Source organism: Puma concolor, chromosome F2 (assembly GCF_028749965.1).
Source record: "Puma concolor isolate L17-30 chromosome F2, mPumCon1.1.hap2, whole genome shotgun sequence".
NCBI lineage: Eukaryota > Metazoa > Chordata > Mammalia > Carnivora > Felidae > Puma > Puma concolor.
Genome location: NC_141684.1, coordinates 10,853,175 through 10,873,565, shown reverse-complemented (window position 1 = coordinate 10,873,565; position 20,391 = coordinate 10,853,175). Strand labels below are relative to the sequence as shown.

The 20,391-nt window shown below is 46.0% G+C and overlaps 1 protein-coding gene across 3 annotated transcripts in view; it reads right to left on the bottom strand.

The window, feature by feature from the left end:
* ADCY8 (adenylate cyclase 8) overlaps positions 1-20,391 on the bottom strand; it is a 222,656-nt gene that overhangs the window by 93,960 nt on the left and 108,305 nt on the right. For all 3 annotated transcript variants that reach the window (XM_086695517.1, XM_086695518.1, XM_086695516.1), the window contains exons 6-7: positions 13,335-13,493; positions 8,918-9,188 (exon numbers count right to left, since the gene is read on the bottom strand). In XM_086695517.1, the coding sequence (XP_086551643.1) occupies positions 8,918-9,188; positions 13,335-13,493 (430 nt within the window). The remainder of the gene's footprint in view (positions 1-8,917; positions 9,189-13,334; positions 13,494-20,391) is intronic.

Genomic DNA, 20,391 nt, shown 5'->3' with positions numbered 1-20,391 from the left:
AAAAGCAGGAATGTACACTCATTCACACCCAATGCAGTTTTGTATGGAAAGAAAACCCTTCACACGCAGGCCTTGCACTGGGCCAAAATAATCGTAAATATCCTTGGTGGCAAAAAGATGAAAAAATCTTGACGTAGCTCAATGAAATTTTACAACGAAGAGTCTTAACCGAGTCATTGTCCCAATTAGCTCAGAGATTAATAAAACATAAATCCCAGTTCAAGGCTATAAAGCAGCTAGGAGAGAAAAAAAATCCATATTTTTGCTTTCTCTTCCTACCAACCTTCACATATTTAAAATATCATGCATTAAATTTCTCATATTGAAAATACGATGCAGGGGCACTTGGATGGCACAGTCAGTTAAGCGTCTGACTCTTGATTTAGGCTCATGATCTCACAGTGGTGGCATCGAGCCTCACAATGGCCTCCATGCTGAGCATGGAGCCTGCTTGGGATCCTCTCTTTCCCTCTCCCTTTGTGCTTCCCCCAGCAAATAAAATAAAAAAATAATAATAAAATAACGTAACATAACGTAAAATGAAATCCTATGCATTCATGGGTTCCAGCTCCTCGGGCTACGATTTTGTGACTCCCCAAGTGAGTCAATCGTTGGTGAAAGACGAGTCCAGCCAGTTTGTTTAGAAAAGCTTCAGCCAGTTATCGGCCAGTGGGGAAGCCCGGGCTGTGTGTTGTGTACTTGACAACTAACGTGCATTTCCAGGCTTCCAATTCCACATGAGCCGCAGGCTCACCTCTGCCTTTCTCTCTCCCACCTCACTCTAGCCCTGGAACTTCACGGAAAAGAAGCGTGATTAGTCAAAGTTAATGGACCAAATTGCCTACTTAATCCACTCAACGCTCCCTGAAGGCTTCAAATCCACTTGCCTGTCTGAACAGAGTGAAAAACCAGACCCCTTTAATGACTCTCCCGGGCTGAACTTAGCGGCTGTCTTCCAAGTCAGGGCTAAGGGCTGCCTGGGGAGATGTGTTGTGGGAAAAAGCCCTGTTACCAGAAGAGCGCAGGTGCACTGGGGGGAAACGGACCAAGCCCTCCGTGTTCTCTATCCAAAAAGCCTGCAGCTGTCCCGTCCAGTGAACATCAAAACTTAATCTGATGTCAAAATGGTTAAAAATAAATTATGGATGGAGAAAAATTCACCTGTGATTTCCTGCATACAAGATTGAATACGGACGATTAGATTTTCAGCAGCCTACCCCAGAAGCAGTAAGGTCTGAGAATACACTGTCTTCTTTCTCTTCAAAACCAAGGCCCAAGATTTCGGGCACGTTTAGGAGGAGGAGTTTCAGGTCAGGGTTCTCTGGGGTGGGGTGGGGTGGGGAGAAAGAAACAAGTGCTCCTTCTGAGCAGTAGAAACCCAGGCTGAGATGGTGGCCTTGCCGTCCCTCTCCTCCGTGGGTCTTGCTCCCTCACCCTTGGCCTACGTCTGCTTGTCTGTGGGTCTCAGTTTCATAGCCACAACCTTGGGAAGGTCTTCCCCAATTACTCTGCCCCCTGTCCTTTGTGAATGCTGTCCTGCTATGACAGTAAGTTCACACTGAGCTGTTGACCTGGTGGTAATCCCAGGGACCAGGAACTCTTTGACAGCTTGGACTTCCTTTCTCATCCTTCCCCGCCCCCCCTCCCCTCTAGTCCCCAGCACAGTGCCTGGCAAATGGCCTTTACTCAATAAACAGCTGAGTAACGAATGACTGAATGAGAGAACAAATGAATGGGGGGACTGACTTGTTCAAGTGGATGAAAGAAATAAAATGAGCTTGAATGGAGAGCTCTTCTTGTGGGCATTGGCATGCACAAAAAAGGCACCAGCCACTTTGCCCCTGCCCTGTGGGGGCAGAGCCGAAGGAAAGACATCAAACCCCAGGGATCAATGTTACTCAACAGAACACAATGATCATGTTGAAAGCAGGACCCGGAAAGAAGGCAAAGGGTGATGATGTTTGCAATGACGTCTGGGTGTTTATTTCATGCAATCGAAACTCAATTGCGAGAGCAGACTTCATTCTCTAGTTAGGCAAGATTCTACCTCAAGTACCTTTTTATTTATTTATTTATTTTGGCTTTCACTTGTTGCTGAATTTGATATTGATGTTTTAAGACAGTTCGCTAGATAGTAATTCTGCTCAACTGCCATCCTATACTAGGGTAACTGTACATAGTGGGGTATCCCCGTTGCTTTTTGGTAAATTCTTATTTCCTGGGCTTTGCAGGGGGAAATTCTGAAGTGTAGATAACTCACCAGGACAGCCACAGATTCCCGGCATGCATCTGGGGCTGCGAAACTAGGGCCAATGTCAGTGCTGAAAAAAAGTGAAGGGACCTTCCAGGCAGACCTGCCTTTGTGCACATGAGGGCACTGGGGCTTGGAGGCTAGAGGGGCTGCCTTAGGCCTTGACTTATTAAGTGCAGTAGTCAGAGCTCCCACTTAGTTCTCTGGAGCTTTCCTCCAGACCCTTCCCACCATCATTCGGACAAATTTTGGGTCCTGCAGAGATCTGCCCCAAGATAACAAGACAGACCAGCAGTTTAACGTTTTTTTTGTTTGTTTGTTTTTTTGGTTTTTTTTTTTTGTATTTATTTTTAGGACAGAGAGAGACAGAGCATGAACGGGGGAGGGGCAGAGAGAGAGGGAGACACAGAATCGGAAACAGGCTCCAGGCTCTGAGCCATCAGCCCAGAGCCCGACGCGGGGCTCGAAATCACGGACCGCGAGATCGTGACCTGGCTGAAGTCGGACGCTTAACCGACTGCGCCACCCAGGCGCCCCGACAGACCGGCAGTTTAGCACAAGGAACCTGTGACCCTCAGGTCAACGTGAGGGTTTTGATCAGAAGGGCGACCACAGGAAAATTCTTTTCTCCCTATGGACACAAAGAGCAGCATCTAAGAAAAGCTCCGTCTGGGACTGATGAAGACATAACAACCCAAATGTGTTTTTTTGTCCTGCTTCAAGCCCAGCCAGCTCTCCTCCCTCCACATTTTCTTGTCCCTTGGGCTCAACATTCTCCGATCCAAGTGGGACAGTGTCAAATGTTTGGCTGTCATTTTGTCCTTAGGTGGACATGACAGACTGTCAAGCTTAGCCTGTTCCATGCAAGCAGTGATCCCCTCAGGACACTCAGGGGACGAGACACTGCCTAGTATGTAGGGACAAACTGGAGGAAAATCTGGTCATTCCCTGCAGCTCTCGCAGAAAATTTCTAAGTATCAGTGGTGACCCATCTTTAGAGGGTGAACACACACACACACACACACACACACACACACACAGGCACACAACTTTGGAGACTCACTGACTGATCTGGCAACAACGTAGAAGGTAGAAACCCAGCATAGACCTTCAAGCAACAAAAAGGAGGCAGTGTGGCCGGATGGCAAGCATGTGGCTTTTGGAGTCAGACATAACTGGGTTCTAATTCCAGCTCTGTTTTTTATTGGCTCCATGGCCTTTAGGGAAATAATCGATCTCTGTGAATCACAATTTCCTCATTTGTCAAGCAGGCACATCTCACTTATCCTGTAAGGTGGGTAGGGACGTTAAATGGAAACAATATGAATGATGATCCCAACGTGGTACCTGACCCCAGACTCTCTACTTCTAGCACTAGCCATGCTGGGGGTATTTTTTTTTTTTTAAGTTTTTTTTTCAACGTTTATTTTTATTTTTGGGACAGAGAGAGACAGAGCATGAACGGGGGAGGGGCAGAGAGAGAGAGGGAGACACAGAATCGGAAACAGGCTCCAGGCTCCGAGCCATCAGCCCAGAGCCCGACGCAGGGCTCGAACTCACGGACCGCGAGATCGTGACCTGGCTGAAGTCGGACGCTTAACCGACTGCGCCACCCAGGCACCCCAGGGGGTATTTATCTATACCCACAAGGAAGCACAAGGAAGCACATCTGTGTGGTTTTGTTGTGTGGAATGCAGAAATTCCACCGACGTCTTCAACCTCCACAGTGCCCGCATTAATTTCAGATGCCCCAAGTCAGTCTATGGTGTAGAAACCACACATCTCTACAACAAAGCAGCAAATGTGTACTCTTCTCCAGGGGATTCTTTTAGAAAGCTCAGAGGAGCACCAGAAAAAAATGTCGGACTGTGATGCCATGGTGGGTGTGAAAGGCATGGACGGGACAATGCTGAGGATTTCACAATCGATGAGGGACAGACTCCAGGCTCTGAGAGGGGGCTTGTTCCTGACGCAGCAGCTTGGCCGATCGCTTGTCATAAAAACCAAGTTAAGATTACTACTGACCTCACACAATACATTTTACAGCAACATGAAAGCTTCCTCTCATAAATCTAAGACGCGGTGTGTCTGATTAAGTTCATTGCTGCTCCTATCATCCATTCTCCGCAAGGCAGTCAAACCGATCTCTTAAGAATCTAAGTCAGAGCATGTCACTGCCCTGCTTAAAACCTTTTATCACTTCCTTTAGAATAAAATCCAAAATCAGCAGGCCTGCCGGGCTGAGCTCCTGTCTCCTTTCACTTCATCTCATACCCCTTTCTTCCCTGCTCATTATGTTCTAGGACAAGGGCCTTTTTAACCCTTTTCTAACGCACCAAACCTTTTCCTACTTCAGGGCCTTTGCACTAGCTGTTTTCTCTGTCTGCAAAGCTCTTCTCCTGGTCATTTGCATCTAGGGCCCTTTAAGCACTCCAACAGAATCTTTAGAGGCCTCTACAATCCTCCTGAGTAATTCTATTCACCTCCTATTCATAGATCTCTACTTCTTTGCAGCACAGGTATGTTATAGTTCATTGGCTGCATTCCCCGTAAGAGGCAAGCTCCTGCAAGATGGGGCCAAGTCGGTGTCCTCACTACTGGATCTCCAGGATCTAGAATGCTGGGTGCCTGTTAAATAACTCGATGAGTAAAAGCCCAAGCCCACAGGCAGATTTTAGACAGAACATGCAACCAGCAGGGAAATGGGATCTTTAATGTAAGAACCGTTTTCTTAAGTCTTCACTTAACATCCCAAGTTCTGTCTTTATTCCGAGAGCTTTGGTGACCATGTTGATGACCCATCTAATAAGCTCACCTTGAAATTTCTGGACATCCTCCCTAAAGGTCAAAGTCTTCATTTTCAGTCTGCTCCCATGACCTGCTTCTGCTTTTACAGTCTTAATTTTCAATAGTCTACCATGATTCAAACTTCCTGACTTCTAGTCTTCTTACTTTCATTCCACCTAGAGGCTCAGAGCATAGGCGGCTTCCCTGGTAACTGAGCCTGGGTTCAGGAAGCCAAGACACCAACTCAGTGAGCAGAACACCTGCCCTTGTTAACAGTCAGGGATGCAAAGCATAAGTGCTCAGCGCATCCAAGAGCAACCTGGATACCAGAACCCAGAGGGCTGAACGGCAATTTTAACTTAAATGGGCACAGACATAGGGGCAGGAGGGTGCACAACATCAGAACAAAGAGATTATCTTTAGGTTTAGTCAGGGGCCAGAAGATACCACCGAGGGCCCAGAAATAATTCTTAGTAACATCTCTTGCTGTTTCAAACCACTGATAGACTCCTGAAATGGGCATCAGGGAGGGGAGAGGAATGGAGTTGGGGCTCTTCTTGGAAATCCAGAGTTCTTTCGTATCAACTGTGACAATCTGGCTCCTGACCCCATCACCTCATCAAATCTGCCTCCTGCCAGTGATGGTTTTCAATCTAATTCCCATTGGTAGTTTCCCTTCTTCACCACCCTGGGCCTCTTGGTTACGGCTGACATTGTTGATTGCCCCCTCCTTCTCAACATGCTATGTTCTGCAAGCTTCTGTGACACCACATCCTCTAATTCTCTCCTGATCACTCTGACTGCTTCCTATCTGTGTCTGTCATGGGATTCTTATTCGCTTTCACCTCCCATCAGGTGCCCCCCAACATCTCTCCTGTGCCCTCTTATTGCTTTATTTTACATTTCCCTACAGTGATCTCTGCCCCTCTCGTGGCTTCAATTTGCATGCAGGTCCTGATGACTGCCAGGTTCACATCTCTTGCACTGCTGTTTCGTGTCTGAGCTTCAGAAGTGTGTGTTCCATAGCCTTCTGGATCTCTCTTCCTGATCCATCCCAGACACCTCAAGCTCAACATGCCCCAAACTGAATTCCTAGTGTTTCCTTCCCAGTCTTCCTCCTTTCCAGTTTGGCTTATTTTCAGAGGGCGGTTCTACCATCTCCCCAGTCACCTGGAAGTCAGGTTTGACTGGCTCCTCCCCCTTACCACCTGTAGCTATCATTTCACTCATTCATTCATTCAACAAACTGTAATCAAGCCCTGCTACCTACCAGATACTGTTCTAAGTGCGGGCACAACAATGGTTAAGTGAAATCTATGTTTCCTGTCTTCATGAAGCATATAAACTCCTGGCTGACTTTACCTCCAAAGTGTTTCTTTCCTCTGTCCCTCCTTCCCTTTCATCACTACTAGTAGTTGGCATATAATAGATGCTCAATTAATCCTCATTGAATGAATGAACACATGAGAACGTAACTCTCTGAACATCTGCTGTCTACACAGCACAGATTACGGCTCGGCATATTGATGTCATTAAAAATATTTCTAAGCACACATTATGAATCATTAGAAGCCAAAACATCTGGCCAATTTAGCTGGAACCCCCCCTCCCCCAGTGAAGCATTAGTATGTTTCATCTGTCTTATCCAAACACTCAGATGGTCTGGGCTTTCTGCAGCACTGACTGGGTTTTTGGCAGTGAGCAGGCTCAGCCAGACCCCTCCTGATCCCTCCCAAGTGCACATTATGTCTCTGAATTACACGCATGGCTCCCTGACTCCCAGAGTTAAGCCTAAGCACAAACTCTGAGAGCCTAGCCTGTGACCATTTCAACCGATTCAGTCATTTCCAAAATGTTATCAGTGCCACTCGGTTACTTGTGAATATCAACACACATTCACTGGCTTCTACGTCTGGAGGCATCAAAATGAATTGAGATTATTCGTGCTGAAAATGGTACAGATGAATTGTATTCAGGCAAAATTCGGCATCGCAAGAACTACACGGTATGGTTAAACACCAAGAATATAATTTTTGACTGATGATGACACATCGTAACAGCTACTTCATGACACCAGCAAGTTACCTTTAGGAAACCAGCAAAGAAAATATTCCAACTATTCCTATGCAATTTTATCGAGTCAATCAACCATGAGATAAAACCCAGCATCTCTACTTCTCTCTGCTTGGTTCTCAATTATTAGTAGCAAGGTCAGGTACAACAGAGATTAGAACCATCAGGAATTACCCCAACTTCCACAATCAGCGTAAATAGAAAGTGTTTCAAATGGAAAGACCAAAAAGAAAAACAGAAAACAATAAACGCAAGAGAGAATTTCATGCACCATTACAGAGGTATCCAGGGTGAGGCACACATCTCCTCTCTTAATAACTGGGATTCAGGCTCAAGCTCAATCTAGGCAAAGGGAACAGAGAGGACACCGTCAGCTGGCCGTGCACCCACTGCAGAAGTACACAAGACCGTTATTTTGTAGAACAGCAAACTGTACCCTGCGTACCGGTCCAAAGATGGAAAGAAGGGAAGGCCCTGAAATCATGTGATGACGTGTGTGGACACAGAATTTGGGGGAAAATGAAACACTCAGAAGAAACGCAAAGACCTAAATGTAGACTCTTACAAGGCCCGCAGGCTTAGATGGACCTACATCCTTCCCCAGTGGAATGTGACCCAGGCACTGTTCTGTATGTAGCTTCTTCACATAGAACTGGAAACAGACAGGTTAACCTGGCCTCCAGTGCCCCAGGCATCTTTCAAGTGCAGAAGAAAGAGGGAAGACTTTCGGAATTGTAACCTTTTCTGTTTTAAGTGTCTTTAGGCAGATAGATTTTTCTTATCTGCAAGTCAATGAGAACAGTTCAGGTTCATGAATTGAAACAACCCTTTTACGTCTTCATAAAGCTGGTGACACCTTGGTGTGGTTGACTGACTGCACAGCACTTTCAGCTTTTGCTTGAGAAACTATTTCCAAGTCTTATATAATATACTGGCTCTTGTTTGTTTCTTTAAAAGGCCTGTCACGTGAACTGACACAAATTCGGCTACCTGTGCTTGGCCTAAATGATTAAAAGTAAACTCCTAAGAGGGCAGGTAATTTAGCCCATGCTCTGGACAAGCATGCCGGGGATAAGAGCACCTTTGAACCTCTCTGGTTCTCTCCCCCGATCAGTCTCCCTTTTCTGGTGCATCTTGGAGTCCGAGCATCTCATTGGATTTAGTGTGATTCTGGTATTGGAAGGAATCATGTTGAAAATAATTTGATTACTAGCGAGTTACACCTATGTACCAACTTAGTAGCCCTGCCCTGCGTTCAAGATACAAATCAGCATTAAATAGGAACAGAACTATGTGGGCACCTCTGAAATGGAAGGCTACTCCTGAATGCTCTGGTGCTCCCCCTGGGCATCACTTGGTGATGCTTTTATGTTCCCAGATCATCAGTGCCCTCCTGATTTTGAATTTCAGAGGGCAACTCAGAAGTCCTCGCCTACCAGCTACCTAAGAAATGGTATTCTCACGGACTTGATCGTCAACTCTCGTGGTTACATTAATAACATCAGGTTTATCTTTTCCGACACGAGTAATTTTGGGAGGGGGTGGAGATTATAATCCACCTTCACAGGACATTTATTTTCAGCTAGGTCAAAAAAAAAAAAGAGGGTGTGGGGAACCCTCTGGCATTTCTGGCATTTCCTGAAATTGCATACATGGGTTAACTGCATCATAGGAGAGATGTTTAGTTGTTTGCAATTACGATGCTCAGCAGAGAAAAGGTTAAAAAGATGAATCGGTTCTCTCTGGGCTGGGGGTACGCTACAGCATGCATTCGTGGCTAACCAGAAGAAGGAAGCCAGGACTTACGTTCTGTTTCCCCACTATGTTATCAAAGGGCAGTTCGGGGCTCCAGGATCCTTCTGTGAATGTCGCCCCACTGTTTCTCCTGTCTGAGAAGCTCACCGACTCCTTGACAATGTCTTCGGGCAACGTCAGTAGACTCTCCTCAGGCTGCTTAATCAAATAGGTCTCTATGTTATGCTTCCTCAAGAATTCGTTTCTCTCTTTACCATGACCCTCTTCCACATTATAGTCACCGTTGAGGCAGTCCAGCGTGGCTTTGGAAATGTGAATCCTCCTGTGTGCACAAAGCATAGGTCATTATACACTCCCGAGGGGGCCTGCAAAGGCCATCACTGGTTTTTGTCCTGTGCAAAGCCAACATCAGGGCCACACACGCGTGCCATGAAGACAAGTTCTCAAAGACAATATGCGTTCCCCTAAAAAAGCAGAAAGAATGAAAGAAAACAGAAGTACAAGCATAAATCAGTGAGCAGCATTATCGCTGACTTCACCCCAAGGGTCACTGCGGCCTCTGATAAAATACAGCCTTGCTGAGCCACACTTAAGCACTTCTTTTGGCTTTTCTTATGACTGTCAGACTGACCCCAGAAACCTTCAAGAATCAGTGATTTTTCAGCGTTGTTATTGTACTAGACAAACAAGTTCCATATATGTTTCTGAACCCAAAAGCAATTACTGTCCAGATCACCATGAAACAACAGTAGTTTTCTCATGGTCTTGGGACTTTTCTTATCATTTTAATTTTTTTTTAACTTTTTTGAATGTTTACTTTTGAGAGAGAGAGAAGAGCGGGGAAGGGGCAGAAAGAGAGGGAGACACAGAACCGGAAGCAAGCTCCAGGCTCTGAGCCGTCAGCACAGAGCCCGACGCGGGGCTCAAACTCATGTCCAGTGAGATCATGACCTGAGCCGAAGTCAGACGCTCAACCGACTGAGCCACCCAGGCGCCCCTTCTCGTATCATTTTAATTTTCATATATTTATGCCTGGATTCTTCAACTTGACTACAAGCTTCTTAAGAACAAAGGCAAGTCTTATAAGTTCACGGGGCTGCCTGCAGGGTCCTTTAGGAAAAGCAGTCGATGATGTCCTTTCCTCTAGAAAGCGTACATGTCAAGGAGCAGGGAACAAAGCTGGGGAATGCAGGCAGGCAGCTGGCTAGGCTCACTCACAAGGTAAGTGACTCATCTGAACATCATTACTGGCCATCCCAGCTCATGATCCAAGTTTCATTTTTTGTTTCGTTTAGCAAAACAATAGACGGCTTAAGGATCAGACTTCAGTTGTGGGAACTTCGTATGGTAAATCCTTTGGTGAAGAGCATTTCTGTCCTCGTAACTGTCTAACTCAGGCAGACTACTTACTGTGACGTATCACGGTCTGGGTAGATTAGTGTGGTGATGATTAGCACCGACTGTTTGGGCAGATTGGATTGAAACCACTTGCTAGCTGAGAGATCTTGGGCAAACTACTTACACTTTCTGTAAATGTGTTTTCTCACCCATAAACATGGGAAAATAACAGTACCCACCTCTTAGGGTCATTGTATTACAGGAGTCGATTTGTGTAAAGGAGTCAAGACAGTACATGATGGATATACTGCCTATACCCTAAAAGCAAGTGCTAACTTACTACATTATTCTCAAAAATGCCGCTGTGATCATGTCACTGTTGTTTATTCCTCGTATCCTCAAGGCTTATAGGACACGACTCAAGTCCTGAACAGGCTTCTAAGCCTCTATTCTCTGGTTTCTGTCACTTCAAAGCTCATTTTCTGACACTGTTCCCCTACTCTACCCTATGCTTTCTCCAGCTAATCAGGTAACCAGCATTTCTTCAAATTCAAGGTGCTATTTCATGACTACTAAACTCAGAACAAGGCACTCTCTCTGCCAAGAATGCTCACTCCATGTTTTCTACATGATAATTTTCTACTCCCTGATTCAGCTCAGAAGTCATTTCCTTAGGTTGATTTTAGTGCTCCTCTGAATGAATGAATGAACGAGTGTATGAATGAATAAGGTGGATGCTTGATATTTTGCTTGGCTTCTGCAATCCTAAAAAAAAATATAGCCAAGGAAACAATAAAATTTTTTGAAAGAGGCGTTTCCAAATACACTGTACTTTTCACCCATCCTGCTGAACCCCTGCTTACAGGGAATAACTCACTGCAAAGGACATGTAAAGAAACAGCATTTCTGACCATTTAAGATCCATTCTCCGTATTTTCCAAATAAGTGTCATTGTGCATAGTCCTCGATCTCAAAGGCAAGGCAAGATACTAAAAATAAAAGTGTGTGAAACACATTTTGAGCTCTCGAGAAATGTGTTGAGTAAGTGCAAATTATTCTCGTGATGGATTTTGTGAACGCTTGGGAACTCAGTCATGCTAACCTAGGAAAACAGAGAGGTCACTTGACCTTTTATGAAATGGATGTCCCAGTCTCCTTTCTCAGATCAGGCTCAGAACTGGGTGCTAGAAAGCCATCTTCTTCTCCCTGGCAAAAGGAAACTCCTGGAAGGGTTTCGTTAGGTCCTAAGGTTGATTTTCTCTTAAAATAATTAAGTTAAATACCAACTTCATTTGATATTTTCTCTGGATTCTACTTTTCATTATTCTGCTGCCAGTGCTCAGGGGAACTAATATTTGCATGTACTGAATCAATATTATGTTTCCCATAGTGGAAGGCATCCTCGTTTTTATTTATTACTGATTCCTCTGCTGAAGTTCCAATCAATATATGCTTAAATGTTTTGATAGAAACTGGGCTTCAGATGTTCATTTTCATCCTTGCTACGGCCTCGAGGCCGTGGGTAAGGCATTTGCAGATGACAGCGTGCGTAATGACATTTCCCTCTAAGGGAATGAATCAGTTCTCAGACAGTATTCTCATATATTGAATGGCGGGCCGACATCTTCTAGTAATTTCAAATGCTAGGATGTAATAATAATAACAGTCATGATAGTAAATAAGATGTAACAATTGGGTAGCACTTAGTTTGCATAAGTGCTATTTTGTAGCCAAAGGTATTACTATATGCTTAGTTGCATGGATCGTCTCCTACAGTCTCCATTCTTCCAACAACTCTAGGGGACAGGCATTTCTTCCCCTCCTTTTGTGGATGGTGCAAACTGGCCCAGACACAATGGTGGGTTTTGCCCATTTGGTAGATTAGAAAACGCACCTTCGTGGATACGGAGCTTCAAATCACAGGTACGATATCAGGATTACCAGCTCTTCTTTCATAGTGAGGAAAGTGAGACTCAGAGAAGGTACGTGTTGGCTTGAGAGCATACAGACACAGCAATGAATGCTCTAGGTGCCGTGCCTGCTTTCCATGACTTGTTAAGATTAACAGAGCTTAGTACGGGGCAGAGTGGAAATCCTGCTTTCTCTGATACCACGCCCACAGTTTATTTCCCACGATACCATGTTACCTGATATTAAATATAGTTAGCAAGGAATGATGACAGATACCAGAGAATTCTGTGACTCCAAATGTAGGGCTGGGGGTGAGGGATGGGGAAAGGAATATGCATAGGTGTTCTATCTTAGCTTTCTGGCTGTCTATTGGTCTATCTATCATCTATCTATCTATCTATCTATCTATCTATCAATCATCTATCTATCGATTGATCTATCTACCTATTACGCATCATCTCTTAGAAAGAAAGAGTGTGCAAAAAGTCAGTACACCTTACTGGCTTACATATATCTAAAATCTCATCAGGCCCCATGTGTGTAAGCAGAATCTCACTACTACTTTCCAGGGTCCATTGACCCCTTCCAGGCCACTAGCACCTTTGAGGATTCCATACCCATTGATCTTGCTCACATTTGGAGAGCTGAGTTTTCTTTTTTTTTTTTTTTTTCACGTTTATTTACTTTTGAGACAGAGAGAGATGCAGCATGAACGGGGGAGGGTCAGAGAGAGGGAGACACAGAATCTGAAACAGGCTCCAGGCTCTGAGCTGTCAACACAGAGCCCGACGCGGGGCTCGAACTCACGGACCGTGAGATCATGACCTGAGTCGAAGTCGGCCGCTTAACCGACGGAGCCACCCAGGCACCCCGAGAGCTGAGTTTTCGAGGGAGGGTATGGTCGTATAGAAAGAAGGTCAGGAGGTCTCATCCCTGGCTGCCCAGGAGAATTGCTTTAAGAAGTTACAGATTCTCCACACATTTTGCTTTCTATGAACTGACATGGGGTCTGGACACCACTGTTTTTAAAATGCTTCTCCGCTGATTTCAGCGTGAACTCAAGTCTGAAAACCAATGTTTGTGTGAAGTTTTAACGTTCTGTCTCCGCCCAAACGATGGTTTCTTAGATGGAGACCTCTAAATTCTGCACAGGGAAAACGATCACAAAGGGAGCAAACGATAAGGGTTAAACAAGAAAAGGGCTTTGCTTTTGACTTACCCAGGGATTCCTCCAGACTCAAGTTTGTTCGCGATGTCCACATCCCAAGACCAGACATCAAACTGCCACTTTCTCAGACCCAACACGCCACACAGCACCGAGCCCGAGTGGATTCCGATCCGCATGTCAACATCATGCTTCGTCCTTGACCTCACATACCTGTTGACATAGGTGAACGAAAAGACGCGCATAAGGCCAGAGCAGACACTCTTGGCCTCGGCGGCAGCCCCAACCTTTCCAACTCCGTAAGTTCAACTCCTGCCCATTCATATGCAACCTCTTCCGTGAAGCCTTGTTAGATTTCCTGGTATCTGGAAGGCTTCTCTTCCTCCCCCAAACTCCCGTAGTCTTCTATCTGAAATTTTAAGGGTCTTTATCACCCTCCTCCCTAAGCCTGCTCGTTCTATACAACCTGCCTCAGAGAATGGCCTCAACATCGTTGTCTGCCCCCTAGTGCATAACCCCGGATCGACCATAGATTCCGCTCTCTCTGGTACACTCCCTTTCCAACCCAAGTATTTTCATTTTCATTCAGTTTCCTTCTCTCTGTTCCTCCCGCTAGCATTCTACTTCAGCATACTTCGGTGCTTTGGTTCAGAGTCCCTGCTCCAGTCTGACCTTCCTCCAGCCTGTGCTCTACATGGCTATCACAAATGCAAATGCGACCTTGTCATTCTGTCACTCCCTTGATGAAAACTCTTTCCTGCCCTCCTATCCCCAGAGCCGTCTCTGAACAGAGCGCTCCCATCCCAGGGCTGAGTGGGTTCGTCCAATGGCATGCAGGAAGAAAATGTTAGGACCCCATCTACAGCTCTTTAAAAATCTTCACCAGGGGCGCCTGGGTGGCGCAGTCGGTTAAGCGTCCGACTTCAGCCAGGTCACGATCTCGCGGTCCGTGAGTTCGAGCCCCACGTCGGGCTCTGGGCTGATGGCTCAGAGCCTGGAGCCTGTTTCCCATTCTGTGTCTCCCTCTCTCTCTGCCCCTCGCCCGTTCATGCTCTGTCTCTCTCTGTCCCAAAAATAAATAAACGTTGAAAAAAAATTTTGAAAAAAAAAATAAATAAAATAAAATAAAAATCTTCACCAAAATTTGATATATAGGTTGCTCTCAGTGATCTCACAGGGTCCACGCCAGATGGTCCTCTGACTGCAGGCATGGACGAAGCTTCTTGAGAAAAGAAAGGACTGCTACTGTTGGAAGGTTTCCGCAGGCACCCACATCCCTTCTTAACGTACAGAGCAGTTCAAACAATTTTAGTTTATGCGTTAAACGATGTTGTTTATGTAGAAAGAAATTCAAATGGTAGAATACAATACAGCTGACCCTTGAACTACGCCTGGAGATTCATGCCTTGTAAAGAGTTGGGCTTAAAAACGTGACTCCCCTGCCCCCCCCTTTTCTGAAACAATAAATGAATGAACGATTCCACGTACGAAACTGAGTGTTCGTGTTCGCTCTTCCTAACAAACTATAAGATCATACAAAGTTATTTATTTAAATAGGAAGGTAAAATTGCGATGGGTTGAAAATATAGAAATATTGAAATAAATCAGACTCTAGGAAGGCAGCCATGGAAGAATGTCTGTGGCTAAAGAAACAGTCCTCATCCCTGGTGAAGAATCCAGTTTCTGGATTTAACTTTAACTTTGAAGTTAACACTATACAGTATCCACTGATGATGCTAATAGCGGAAGCCATGTGAAAAACCGGAAGGAGGCAAGAGGAGAAACAGCGTCCAGCACTTGAGAGGAGCATTTGAGCTCTGATGCCTTTTCCCCATGAGTTTTTGTGAGGCAGGTCGCGGGGAGAGGTCCTCAGTGCTGTTTGCCAGCTGTGTTTAGTACCACAGGATCCAAGCAAGTGGGAGGATTGCACTTACCTGTACATTTCACGTTGCTTTCGGCCAACGAAATGTGAACAGAAGTGAATGTGCCCGATTCACTTCCGGGAAGAGGCTTTAAGAGCCTGAACAATCACACTCCTTGTCCTTTTTTATCCCCCCTCTTTCTGTGTCAATCATCAGTCAAGGACATTGGGGCAGCCTTCTAAACCAGAGTTCTTTTTTTTTTTTTTTTTTTTTTTTTTAAACGTTTCATTTTATTTTTTGAGAGACACAGGGAGAGAGACAGAATGTGAGCAGGGAAGGGGCAGAGAGAGAGGGAGGCACAGAATCCAAAGCAGGCTCCAGGCTTTGAACTGTCCACACAGAGCCTGATGCAGGGCTCGAACCCACGGGTGCGAGATCATGACCTGAGCCGAAATCGGACGCTCAACTGACTGAGCCACCCGGGTGTCCCAACCAGGGTTCTTTTTTTAAACATTTTTAAAATGCTTATTTATGGGGCGCCTGGGTGGCGCAGTCGGTTAAGCGTCCGACTTCAGCCAGGTCACGATCTCGCACTCCGTGAGTTCGAGCCCCGCGTCAGGCTCTGGGCTGATGGCTCAGAGCCTGGAGCCTGTTTCCGATTCTGTGTCTCCCTCTCTCTCTGCCCCTCCCCCGTTCATGCTCTGTCTCTCTCTGTCCCAAAAATAAATAAACGTTTAAAAAATAAAATAAAATAAAATAAAATGCTTATTTATTTCGAGAGACAGAGCGAGAGAGGGGGAGGGGCAGAGAGAGCGAGCGAGAGAGAATATCTAAAGAAGGCTCCACTCTCTCAGCACAGAGCCCGATGTGGGCTCAAACCCACAAACCTGGAGATCATGACCTGAGCCCAAATCAAGAACCAGATGCTTAACCAACTGAGCCACCCAGGCGCCCCTAAACCAGGGTTCTTGAGTGAGGATGATGCACAGTGGTACCCTTCCACTCTCCCAACCCTCCCAGGGGGACAAGAAATGTGAGTGAAAACTATTTGCTGTTTTAAGACCCTGAGATTTGGTGGGATGTTTATTACTTCAGCATAACCGGGGCCATGCTGACTGGCACAATCATTATTCCAACGTACCTTCTTCTCATTAACCCCTATGGTTGTAGGCGTTAATATGGGCTCTGCATGACCTTAGGCAAATTACTTAACTTCCTTCTATAAAATGGGAATAATAAGATCAGTGTCAGGATGGAGTGCATAAATGCATGCAGAGTTGAGGAAGTGTGTGGCACAGATGTAGGACGAGTTGGTCGCTTATCACATATGAAGGGACTGCAGCCCAGGAAAGTAGGATTTTCTTGTGGTCACAGAGCCGGTCAGCAGGATTCTAGGACCAAAGTGGGGCTGCTGTGTCTTCAAACCTTGGCCTCTTTGCAACACAGGTGCTGTCTACGGCACGTGATCCTGGGTCAACAGCTCAGTCTGACCCTGAGTTTCAATGGTTACAAAATAAGGCTCTAGCAGATTGTTTTACTAACGGAGGCTTTGTGAGCCCCAAAGGAGGTAATGGATGTTAAGATGCTTCGCCAACTAATTGTGAGGGACTAACGAAGGGCACACTGTGCTAATGCCATTAGGTAATTAACATGACACAGGGACCGCATGGGAACGTCTTAATGAAAAGGCATTTAGGTCTTTTATTTTCTTTCACCAGGCAAAAATCTTAACAGGACCAAATTTCCTTATTGCGTTTTTTTTTTTTTTTCCTTCCCTTTCTTTTTGTTCCGTCTGGGACTTGTCTCAAACGAAAGACAGCCATGAAACGGTGTGAAAGTAATGAATAATTTACAGGCATCGATCATCCTCCTTGGAAAGGCTACCCTGCAGTTGCACAGCACCTCAGCCGTGTTTCAGGATCAGTGCTGGAGGGGACGGACATGGCACACGCCTGTATGTGTGTCGTGTACAGACACGGATGTGGACACCCCCACGCCGTGAGCGTTGCCGAGGCTAAAACGAACGGAATCTGCTCTGAGTTCTGAGTCTCGCCCACTTCCTCCACGGCGGAGCCCCAGGGATATTTTGCTGTGTCGCACCAGCCGCAGATCAAGAGAAAATGACTGTAGATCACTTGCGTCCTAAACACCCGCACCTTCTCCTTCCTCCCCACGAACTCTGAGCTTCTGGAGGGCGAGGGTATGATCTTCTATTTCCACGTGGCCCAGACCTTAGCACAGCGCTGAGCGCATAGGGTCGGTCCATGCTCCAAAGTATTTCCTGAATTAACGGCCACGGCTCAGGGGCTTTTCTTGCTCTCTAGCCCCACGTGGTCCTCGGATGCTTCTGAGAGCCCTGGGAACCACAGGGATGGCTTTGGACCTGCCAGCTGGGGAGGCGGCACCCCCCCCCCAACTCCCCCCTTCAAATAAAGCATCTCTGCTTCTCACGTTAAGCTTCCGTCTAACATTTCTTTTAGGTAAAGAATGCACTGAATAATTATTGTTAGTTTTTGGCTCTGCGCGGACAGCACAGAGCCTGCTTGGGATTCTCTCTTCTTTCTCTGCCCCTCCCCACCCTCAAAATAAATAAATAAAATAAAAACTCAAAGCGATAATAATTATTATTCGTTTTTGCAGCTGTATGTCAAGCTGGGGACCAATAACACAACAATAGACCCGCAAAAGTTTGAAAACGTCATTTCTTTTTTTTTTTTTTTAATTTTTTTTTCAACATTTATTTATTTTTGCGACAGAGAGAGACAGAGCATGAACGGGGGAGGGGCAGAGAGAGAGGGAGACACAGAATCGGAAACAGGCTCCAGGCTCTGAGCCATCAGCCCAGAGCCCGACGCGGGGCTCGAACCCACGGACCACGAGATCGTGACCTGGCTGAAGTCGGACGCTTAACCGACTGCGCCACCCAGGCGCCCCTAAAAACGTCATTTCTTTTAAGGGAGCCGTTAAAGAGGAGAGGGCTCGGTAAGTGGCAGAGCATGAAAAAAACGAGACTTTTTCTTTTGGTTTCAGGGCTTCAAATGGCTTTCTGAAGCCAGTTAATCAATCTGTAGAAGGTGCTGGAGGAATGACGGGAAGTATCATCTGGTAGCCATCACTGATCTGCGAATCAGACTCTCTCCACTGTTAAGTAAATGGATGAACAAAAAGACCAACTTCCACACTGGAGCAGTTGGCACCGTGGGAGGAAGGACACCCAAGTCCTTGGCTTTGGGGGCAGAGACCGGGGTTCGAATGCTGGCTCTACCCCTTGCTGCCCACGGGAACTACAGCAAACATGTTCCCCCTTCCCCTCTGGCAGTGGAAGTGGTGTGGGCTCCTCAACGCAAATCACTTCAACGCCACCAAGAGGCAGACTCCGCATTAAAGCAGGCCCAGGTGTGAAGCTGGGTGTCCCCACTCGCTGGCTGTGGGTCTCAGGCTGGGTGCCTTAGGCCCCCCCCCACCTGCTGCCTTCTCGGGTGCAATGGGAAAGAGAAGGGGTCCTTTGTGGAACCGCTAGGATGCTTGGTAAAATCACGCACATAAAGCGCTTAACCTGGTGTACTCAAACAGCCCAAAAGAACGGCTGATACCGATTTTTGTTAGTAATACCGACTTGTAGTCACAAAAGAATTAACACAGGTTGGGGTGCCTGCGTGGCTCAGGTGGTTAAGCGTCCAACTCTTGAGTTTCAGCTCAGGTCATGATCTCACGGGTGGTGAGTTTAAGCCCTGAGTCAGGCTCTTGACAGTGTGGAGTCTGCTTGGGATTACCTCCCTCTCTCTGTGTATGCCCCTCCCCCGCTCATGCTTGCTCTCTCTCTCAAAATAAATAAGCAAACTTTACACTCACAAGCATTTTCTTATACCACTGAATATTAATGTAAACCATGGTGCTTCATGGTCACCCATTTTTGTATTTTGTAGTATGCCAAAAGTTATCCAACTATTTATTTGCCTTTGCATATACAGAGTCCACTGGACATGGCTCAGCGTCTTTTCTCTGCCACTTACAAGCCGTGTGCCGTTGATCAGAAGTTACTTACCCTATCAGAGCTTCAGGTCCCTCCTCTGGAAAGTGGGCAAAGTAACAGTAGTTCCCGCACAGGGTTTAGGTGAGGGGAGTTAGGAACTTTAGCATAGGGCCTGGCACATGCTGAAACTTCCACTAATCGTAGCTTTAGCAACTATTATTACTAGATATATTCAATCTCCACCATTGTAAGTAATTTTTCAAAAAAAAAAATCCTGTCCATGGACTGAAGAACACTCTGACTGCTACATCTTGAAGAGGAGAGGGGGCTTTATGGCTGCTGTAGATAATGGTATTTCAGAACAAAGAGAGAGGGGGCATTAGGGGAACAGAGAAAGAGACAGTGATTGGTAGAGGAGGGGAAGGAAGGAAGGAAGGAAGGAAAGAAGGAAGAAAGGAAGAAAGGTGGGAAGGAGGGAAGGAAGGGAGGGAGGAAGGGAAGGAAAGAAGGAAGGAAGGAAGGAAGGAAGGAAGGAAGGAAGGAAGGAAGGAAGGTGCAATGATGGGAGAGTGGAGAAAAAGAGCTCAAAAGAAATACAAGAAACAGAGAGAGAGACTGAGCAGGAGACACCAGGAGGGGGCCTGGGCATTTCTGCCTCCAGGAAGGGCGGCAAGAACTCCTGTTTCTCACTCCTTGTCCTGCTGTGTGGCTTGGCAGGGCAACTCCACCACAGGGATTAAGATCTTTGCTCCAAGTAACTGTTGGGGACCAGCCAGTTGCTGCTCGCCATGCTGGTGTCATTCTATGACTTTTTAGCAAAGGCGCTGAGACCAGACTCCGCAGTCTTCATGAAGATTCATCCAGGAAACCTTTTCAGATTATGAACAAGGATACTGCCTATAGCAGCCCACCTTACCCCTGTGTCTTCTCAGCTCTAAAGCCTCCCCCAAAATAGACCCGGGGCGTGTGAAGGGGAGCCCCCTGGAGCCACTTTGCAATCTATTTAATGGAACTATTATCTAAGCCTATTTTAATGAATTTAATTTTATGAACAGACATGCACGAAATGGTATTAAGTGCTTCACGAGACATAAAGTTACATTCAATCGCTTTTTTTTTTTTGCCATTCATCTAGCTAATACCGGGTTTCTAAAATCAAGCATTCTTGATGGAATGGATTTACGATGAGGCTTGATTAAGGCTTACGATCTTGTTATTCTCAGATGTTAACTGACGTCCCCTCCCTCTCGGTATCAGTTCTGCTAATTTATCAGGG